At 46.4% G+C, this 10000-nt stretch overlaps 2 protein-coding genes across 4 annotated transcripts in view; one reads left to right on the forward strand and one right to left on the reverse strand.

Annotated features, from left to right (window-relative positions):
* Window positions 1-1246, forward strand: part of usp8 (ubiquitin specific peptidase 8) — a 27877-nt gene extending 26631 nt beyond the window's left edge. For all 3 annotated transcript variants that reach the window (XM_079874166.1, XM_079874167.1, XM_079874165.1), the window contains exons 18-19: window positions 155-287; window positions 372-1246. In XM_079874166.1, coding sequence (XP_079730292.1) covers window positions 155-287; window positions 372-530 — 292 coding nt within the window. In that variant the 3' untranslated portion in view covers window positions 531-1246. The remainder of the gene's footprint in view (window positions 1-154; window positions 288-371) is intronic.
* A 2056-nt stretch (window positions 1247-3302) lies between these two features.
* trpm7 (transient receptor potential cation channel, subfamily M, member 7) overlaps window positions 3303-10000 on the reverse strand; it is a 54368-nt gene continuing 47670 nt past the window's right edge. Inside the window, exons 37-40 of the mRNA XM_079874107.1 lie at window positions 7391-7596; window positions 6278-6329; window positions 6065-6171; window positions 3303-4088 (exon numbers count right to left, since the gene is read on the reverse strand). Of these exons, the coding sequence (XP_079730233.1) occupies window positions 3961-4088; window positions 6065-6171; window positions 6278-6329; window positions 7391-7596 (493 nt within the window). The 3' untranslated portion in view covers window positions 3303-3960. The remainder of the gene's footprint in view (window positions 4089-6064; window positions 6172-6277; window positions 6330-7390; window positions 7597-10000) is intronic.

The raw sequence follows: 10000 nt of genomic DNA on the forward strand, positions 1-10000 counted from the left end.
TCAATGCGCTCGTTATTGATCACGAGGAGCTCAATGTGTTTCAGGACCATTTCACCTGTTCAGATCATGTCCATGATTTTTTGTGAAACATGAACCCGAACCCTTTCGGTCAAAAATGAGATGTGTGAAACGTGTTCTTGTGTGTTTGCGGCAGGTTTAAGTACGACGGCCGCTGGCGTGAGAAGCTGCAGACGCTGGTGGATTTCCCGCTGGATAATCTGGACCTGTCGCAGTACGTCATCGGGCCCAAACACAACCTGAAGAAGTACAACCTGTACGGCGTATCTGTGAGTACCCGACCTCGACACACACACACACACACACACACGCGAACATGTTCCGCACGCTGTAACGTGTGTTCTCCTCCGCAGAATCACTACGGCGGGATGGACGGCGGCCATTACACGGCGTACTGCAAGAACCCGCTCAAGCAGCGCTGGTTCAAGTTCGACGATCACGAGGTTTCCGAGATCTCGGCCGCCAACGTTCGCTCGGCCGCCGCGTACATCTTCTTCTACTCCTCCCTGTGATGGGAGAGCGACAGCTCGTCACCGTGGCGACCGGGTGATTGACACACTGTGGGCGGAGCTGACACTTATCGACACCTCTGCTGATGGATCGCGTCTCTCTCTCTCTCTCTCTCTCTCTCTCTCTCTGGGTGATACAGTAATCCTGTAGGATCGTAACAGGAATCCCAACGCATTCGGAGCGTCGGCCTGATGTGTCACGTGACGTGATTTAGACGGACCTGTGTGAGATTAGCCGTCAGTATACGCGCACTATAATCCAAACCGCTCATTAGACGTGCATCCGCCGCTTAGAGACGCGTTTAATTTATTTATACGGTGACCAAATCCTGCAGTCCTGGTGCTGCCAGATCCGGGAGAAGCCGATCCCGACTCGCTCCTGTTTAACATTAAATCATCACTAAACTACAGTGGAAATCTTCCTACGCGTCGGCCCTGTGCTATAGGCTAGCGATCCGCTAATCAGTGCAATAACCCTCATTCATCCATCCCGATCAGTGACGCACTACATGTGTATCATCTCTGTACTAATACTGCTCTGGATCGAGTGTGTAGTGATGCACACACACACACACACACACGTCACATGATGGAAACAGCTCTCGAGATTCTGATGGACCGAGTCAATCTCTCTGGTTTCTTATCATATTAAGTGCATTCTTTAAATCCATGTATTAGCTTATAAACATTATACATGCATAAATAAAGACATAAACACACGTGTGCTTTGAGTCTTCTGTGTAACACTGACTGTGTGTGTGTGTGTGTGTGAGTCTGTAATATGACTATCTCAGCGGGATTGTGGGTTTAAAATAAAGACTTGCAGATCAAGATTATAATAATCTAGTGATTCGGTTCTTAGATAAACGCTTATTCAGTATCAGTAAGTTAAACAATCATAAAACTAAGAAAGTGTATATCTTACAATTATTGTGAGGTGAAAATGAGGATTCTTCAGCCAGTCCTTCAGAAAAATCCAATTTAGAGTAGCTTCTTATAAAATTGGGAGCGGCTGTGCAACAATTTGATAGAAAAAAGTTGTATTATTGTATATTATGTTTCTAGGATTATAGTTTTAATGAAAGCCAGGGTCTTCTGGGAGGCTTCGGACTCCCTCAGTTCTAACACTGGTTTTCTGTCATGTGTTGAACAGGATTGATAAAACTGATGATCTGATTGGACAAGTTCCGATGTGAAAGTTATGGATTCTATTAATGTGTCAAGATATTACATTTCTTAAACAGTTTTGCTAATGCATCTGATCTTGTCACATGACTTCCACACTCATCCACCATCATATCTGTAGAATTATTTATAGCCTACATATTTTTAGTGTCATTAATGTCAAAATTCTAAGTAAAGTATTTCATTTAAAATAGTTTTTTTTACCATAAATCCCAGCAAAAGATTCATCTGAAAGGTTTACATATTTAATTGCCCCTATTTTAAACTGAAGATGTGTCATGATTGCAACACTATGAAATCAAATGAGATGATTTTACACAATTACTAGTTTGAGTAAAAAAGCTAATATCTGAAATGTACATCTAATTCATGGAGTTATTGAATAATATCCCCATTAATTACAATAAATACTACATTTAAAAATCCAATACTCACGTGACTGGATTTTGTCCGTTGAAGATGATCGATCGCGTGATTCCTTGAGGTAAAATCGCGGGTGGTTTTATCCGTCGATCGCAGGAACACTGATTCTCCTGACGAGATTTTCTCAGAGGTGAGCAACATATACTTCACAAAATAAATAAAAAATAACAGTAATAAGTAATAACAACAATGTTAACGCGGGATGTCTGATGCGGTTTACTAACGACAACTTGTCTTTACACAACGACTTTCGAAGCGGGATTCTGAGTGAAGCGGACCTTGGCTAATCGTCGGTTCACACAAAGTCCTTTTAAACAACGCACTAAAATAAATAAATAAATAAGGATAGCTCTAATATTTTCTGTGTAACTTACGGTCTCTGATCAACGGACAGCGCTCGCGACGTCTACGGTCGCTATGGATACGAAGCTATTCGCGCGCACCTGTTTGACTTTCTTTTAATTCTGTTGAAACTATTGTGTGTTTTCCATCAGCACTGCCAGTCATTTAGTAATTAAACACCTGAACCAGCTAATTAAGCTCTAGTGTTGCCTTCACGTGCTGTCGAAATGTCCTACTTCCAACTTCTGAAGTCTCATTCAAGTGCTTTGTTGTCGGAAAGAACAGGAACCACCGGGTTTATTCTTGCCTATTAACTGAGGAAAATCTTATTAAAACCTAAATAATTTAAATGCGCGAGCTCTTTATAGGAGGATGGATTCTGATTGGCTGTCAATGTTGTTATCGTTCTACTGCTGGGAAAGTGATTCCAACGATATCATCCCTCCGTTCCGTTATAGTTGTGGACTCTGCTCTTCTTTTACTGATGTTTAGTACTATGTCTTTATCGTTCTCGGCCTGAAAGGGCGTTAAAAGTTAGTTCACACAAGGACCATATAACAATAAGTACTATAACGATTAAGTGTTGCTGTTCTTGGAGCTTTTAAACACACACACACACAGAATAATCACACCAAAACTGAGAGTCTTACAGTGAGAGGAAACAGACATGATGATTTTTCAGTGTTTTATTAAATATACAGTAAAAAATGTTTACAGATCCATTAACATCCCCAGCATCAAATATCCTCATGTTTCAGCCGACAGAATCGTGCCAGATAAATGTATCTATGAGATACACTAGATTAACACCCTCACACGATACTCCAGCTACCCTACATGACTAAAGTACCGCTGTAACATATAAACGCGAGTCTTGATTGTGTGGACTGGTTTCAGTGGTCAGCGCAGTGAAATCACACACACTGCGCTGTCGTTTGCATTGCAATCTGCCCTTAATCTACACGAGATTCAAACATAGATGAAGTCTGAAACATAAATGCATTCATACAGTGTGGTTCTCTGTACATAAAAACATTCTGTTGGCATACAGCTCTGTACAAAATCTGATAATAGTATATAATAATAATAAGCAAGTGTTCTTTCCAAAAAGTGACGGACATCACATGAAAATTGCTTTTATATTATACAAGGCAACTTGTAGTTTAGAATAAATATTTAACTCTATACAGTGATATTGTACCAGTTATTAACCACTTTATAATTTCATAGACATAAAAATCTTAAAAAATACTTTTAAAAGATGACAATCCTGTTATAATCATACAGGATAAACTGACTAGTTAAAACATCTCTAAGTTGCATCTGTTCTTTTGTTCAGGAGACATTCTCAACGTAACGTCATTAAACGTAACGCTTGTGTCCGCCACACACACACACACACACACACACAACACGCATTGTGTCTTAGTTTCTTTATCATGCGCTACTCGGGACCGTTTCCGCCGGGCGAGTCGTGCGCGGCTCACAGCATTAAGCGCATCGACGGGCGCGGGTCTTTAGCGGCGCCCCCTGCAGGCGGCGAGTGGGACGGGCCCTCGGAGGAGTCGTGCAGCGTCAGCTTATCTGGGGTGTAGTCGTTGCGTTTCAGGTCTGACAACACACACACACAAACCTCCTTTAAAACAGCAGATACAGAATAAAGTGCCGTTCACACTAGGGCTGTCAAAATGGCTGAAAAGCTAAATTTTAATTTCTTTCTTAAATATGAACGAAATTCAAATTACATTCGAATTCTAAAGGCAATACTTGATGTTAGAGGAAAAAAGTTTTGTATTGTCTCCTGTGTCCACAAGAGGGCGCAATATAACCCAAATCAAGCATCTTTTTAAAGTGCATTTACTTTTGAAACAATTGTTCTTAAATTAAACATAATTTCCTTAATGTGCGTGCAAGGAAAATGAGGTCACAGTAGTGCATGAAACTGTGTTTGTGTATCAGAGAAAACACACTTCAACACACAGCGTCATGAACTACACAAACACACAACAGCAGACTGACATTCAGAAACACTCTTCTACACTCTACATCTACAGATCATCACACACACCAGACCCGAGTGCTGAGCGCTGTCACACACACACACACACACACACACACACACACACACACACACACACACACACACACACACACATGCACTCTCACACACACACGCACTCACACTCACTTCTACACATAGATCATCACACACACCAGACCCGAGTGCTGAGCGCTGTCACACACACACACACACACACTTCTACAGATAGATCATCACACACACCAGACCCGAGTGCTGAGCGCTGTCACACACACACACACACACGCACTCTCTCACACACACGCACTCTCACACACACACACACTCACACACACACACACACACACACACACTCACTTCTACACATAGATCATCACACACACCAGACCCGAGTGCTGAGCGCTATCACACACACACACACACACACACACACACACACTCACTTCTACACATAGATCATCACACACACCAGACCCGAGTGCTGAGCGCTATCACACACACACACACACACACACACACATGCACTCTCACACACACACGCACTCACACTCACTTCTACACATAGATCATCACACACACCAGACCCGAGTGCTGAGCGCTGTCACACACACACACACACTCACTTCTACAGATAGATCATCACACACACCAGACCCGAGTGCTGAGCGCTGTCACACACACACACACACACGCACTCTCTCACACACACGCACTCTCACACACACACACACTCACACACACACACACACACACACACACTCACTTCTACACATAGATCATCACACACACCAGACCCGAGTGCTGAGCGCTATCACACACACACACACACACACACACACACACACTCACTTCTACACATAGATCATCACACACACCAGACCCGAGTGCTGAGCGCTATCACACACACACACACACACACACACACACACACTCACACTCACACACACACACACTCACACTCACTTCTACACATAGATCATCACACACACCAGACCCGAGTGCTGAGCGCTGTCACACACACACACACACACACACACACACGCACTCTCTCACACACATGCACTCTCACACACACACACACACACACACACACACTCACACACACACACACACACACACACACACACACTCACTTCTACACATAGATCATCACACACACCGGACGCTCTTGAGCTTTCTCCATCTCTCACATTAGCAACGCAGTCGCACCGATAGCAGTATAGTCGCTGTACTGGATAAGCTAACAGAAACACACCGTCGTCATCATCATGTCTCACGCGCCACCAAAAATTTGAATGCACAGTTTTTGTATTCGAATGCACAGTTTTCTTTATAAATTCGATGAATATTAGAAATTAGAATTTTAGTTTGACAGCCCTAGTTCACACCAAAATTGTCAATTTAAACGCTCTTTAAAGCAAGATGGATTCTGATTGGCTGTCAGTTTCACTTGTTCATCAGCTAGGGGAAAAAACTGAAAGTGTAGAGTTATGGATATCCCAAAAAAATCACTCAGAAATCAGTCCTAATCCAGCATTATTCTCACCTGGAAGTTTGAGTTTTCGGCAGCACGAGTTACAGTGATGTTTGGCGCGGAAGTTTCGAATGGCGTCGTCTCCGAGGTTCGCGGGGCCAAAGATCATGTCGTAAGACCTGAAGTGTTCAAATACAAAAAAGTGAATTAATAAACTATTGTATCGTAAGTTTTAATATCTTAAAATAAGCTTTATTTGTGCTTCTCTGCTGTTGGAAAACTGACCCTTTCTCTCCGCTCTTGATGACAGACGGATCTGTCAGTATCTCGCCCACTCCTGCAGAGAGAGAGCAGTTTACACACACACACTCTGAGGCAGAACACACCGTTCCACGGCTCTAACAGAAACACCAAGCTCTCTTAGATCTCTTTTCAAAGACGGCACTTGGCAGATTATTGCTGAAGTAAAAAAAAGTTTTAAAAAAGTAACAGAATATTATGTGTATTGTTATGAAAAATGCACAAAAATACTATTTAATTTTTATATGAAATATATATTTTCAGAATCACGTTTTACTTTAAAACTGCAAGAACATCAAAGCCATAAATCTAAACGAGTCGTGCTCCAGATCTGAGTCTGATATCTCAGTAAATGATCTTCAGTGAGAGTGTGTTCGGCTGCAGTACCGCACGCCTCCACTAGAGGAACTCGTCTCATTCATTTCCAATGCGCTCATTATTGACCACGAGGAGCTCAATGTGTTTCAGGACCATTTCACCTGTTCTAATCATGTCCATGATCTTTTTTGCGTTCACACAGCAAGTGCCAAAACCTTTACCAAGTTTCGTACCGTTCTGATGGAGTAAAAAATGTTAAAACTAAAAACGTACAATTATTTGGTCAAGACTGAGCGCAGAGCACCAGAGAGCACCAGAGAGCACCAGAGGGCACCAGAGAGCACCAGAGAGCACCAGAGAGCACCAGAGGGCACCAGAGGGGCACCAGAGAGCACCAGAGAGCACCAGAGGGGCACCAGAGAGCACCAGAGGGCACCAGAGGGGCACCAGAGGGCACCAGAGGGGCACCAGAGAGCACCAGAGAGCACCAGAGGGGCACCAGAGAGCACCAGAGGGCACCAGAGGGGCACCAGAGGGCACCAGAGAGCACCAGAGAGCACCAGAGAGCACCAGAGAGCACCAGAGGGCACCAGAGAGCACCAGAGGGCACCAGAGGGGCACCAGAGGGGCACCAGAGAGCACCAGAGAGCACCAGAGAGCACCAGAGGGGCACCAGAGAGCACCAGAGGGGCACCAGAGGGCACGTGGACACATTATGAAGTCAGAATGCTGTAATGTGAGTTGTAACGCGTCTGAGAAGGTTGGGCTCTGAACACACACCCTGCAGGTCGAGCACGAGCAGCTCTCCGCGTGTGTACTCGTACGTCCAGTGGCTGAAGGCCAGCATGGTTTCTTCCAGGAGGTTCGTCGGGACGATTTCATCCCCGTTGTTGTTATTAAACTTGCGGAAATCTCCAGTTATACATTCCTCGATGGCGAACCACTGACCGGCAGAGTGACAGTACAGCAGGAACACCTCCAGGAACCTGCACACACACACACACACACACTGGCGTCAGGCACAACACACACTGGCGTCAGGCACAACACACACTGGCATCAGGCACACCACACACTGGCATCAGGCACAACACACACTGGCATCAGGCACACCACACACTGGCATCAGGCACAACACACACTGGCATCAGGCACACCACACACTGGCATCAGGCACAACACACACTGGCACACCACACACTGGCACACACACTGGCATCAGGCACACCACACACTGGCATCAGGCACAACACACACTGGCATCAGGCACAACACACACTGGCACACCACACACTGGCACACACACTGGCATCAGGCACAACACACACTGGCATCAGGCACAACACACACTGGCATCAGGCACAACACACACTGGCATCAGGCACAACACACACTGGCATCAGGCACAACACACACTGGCATCAGACACAACACACACACTGGCGTCAGGCACAACACACACTGGAACACACACTGGCATCAGGCACAACACACACTGGCACACACACTGGCATCAGGCACAACACACACTGGGGCTTCAGGCACAACACACACTGGCATCAGGCACACACACACTGGCATCAGGCACAACACACACTGGCATCAGGCACACACACACTGGCATCAGGCACAACACACACTGGCACACACACTGGCATCAGGCACAACACACACTGGCACACACACTGGCATCAGGCACAACACACACTGGCATCAGGCACACACACACTGGCATCAGGCACAACACACACTGGCATCAGGCACAACACACACTGGCGTCAGGCACAACACACACTGGCGTCAGGCACAACACACACTGGCGTCAGGCACAACACACACTGGCATCAGGCACAACACACACTGGCATCAGGCACAACACACACTGGCATCAGACACAACACACACTAGAACACACACTGGAATCAGGCACAACACACACTGGCATCAGGCACACACACACTGGCATCAGGCACAACACACACTGGCATCAGACACAACACACACTGGCATCAGACACAACACACACTAGAACACACACTGGAATCAGGCACAACACACACTGGCATCAGGCACACACACACTGGCATCAGGCACAACACACACTGGCATCAGGCACAACACACACTGGCATCAGGCACAACACACACTGGCATCAGGCACAACACACACTGGCACACACACTGGCATCAGGCACAACACACACTGGCATCAGGCACAACACACTGGCATCAGGCACAACACACACTGGCATCAGACACAACACACACTAGAACACACACTGGCATCAGGCACAACACACACTGGCATCAGGCACAACACACACTGGCATCAGGCACAACACACACTGGCATCAGGCACAACACACACTGGCATCAGGCACAACACACACTGGCATCAGGCACAACACACACTGGCATCAGGCACAACACACACTGGCATCAGGCACAACACACACTGGCATCAGGCACAACACACACTGGCACACACACTGGCATCAGGCACAACACACTGGCATCAGGCACAACACACACTGGCATCAGACACAACACACACTAGAACACACACTGGCATCAGGCACAACACACACTGGCATCAGGCACAACACACACTGGCATCAGGCACAACACACACTGGCATCAGGCACACACACAATTGCATCAGACACAACACACACTAGAACACACACTGGAATCAGGCACAACACACACTGGCATCAGACACAACACACACTGGCATCAGGCACAACACACACTGGCATCAGACACAACACACACTGGCATCAGACACAACACTAGAACACACACTGGAATCAGGCACAACACACACTGGCACACACACTGGCATCAGACACAACACACACTGGCATCAGGCACAACACACACTGGCACACACACTGGCATCAGGCACAACACACACTGGCATCAGACACAACACACACTAGAACACACACTGGAATCAGGCACAACACACACTGGCACACACACTGGCATCAGGCACAACACACACTGGCACACACACTGGCATCAGGCACAACACACACTGGCATCAGGCACAACACACACTGGCATCAGACACAACACACACTAGAACACACACTGGAATCAGGCACAACACACACTGGCACACACACTGGCGTCAGGCACAACACACACTGGCACACACACTGGCATCAGACACAACACACACTGGCACACACACTGGCATCAGGCACAACACACACTGGCACACACACTGGCATCAGACACAACACACACTGGAACACACACTGGCATCAGGCACAACACACACTGGCATCAGGCACAACACACACTGGCACACACACTGGCATCAGGCACAACACACACTGGAACACACACTGGCATCAGGCACAACACACACTGGCACACACAC

The sequence above is a fragment of the Squalius cephalus genome (genome assembly GCF_949319135.1).
Source record: "Squalius cephalus genome assembly, chromosome: 6".
Lineage (NCBI taxonomy): Eukaryota > Metazoa > Chordata > Actinopteri > Cypriniformes > Leuciscidae > Squalius > Squalius cephalus.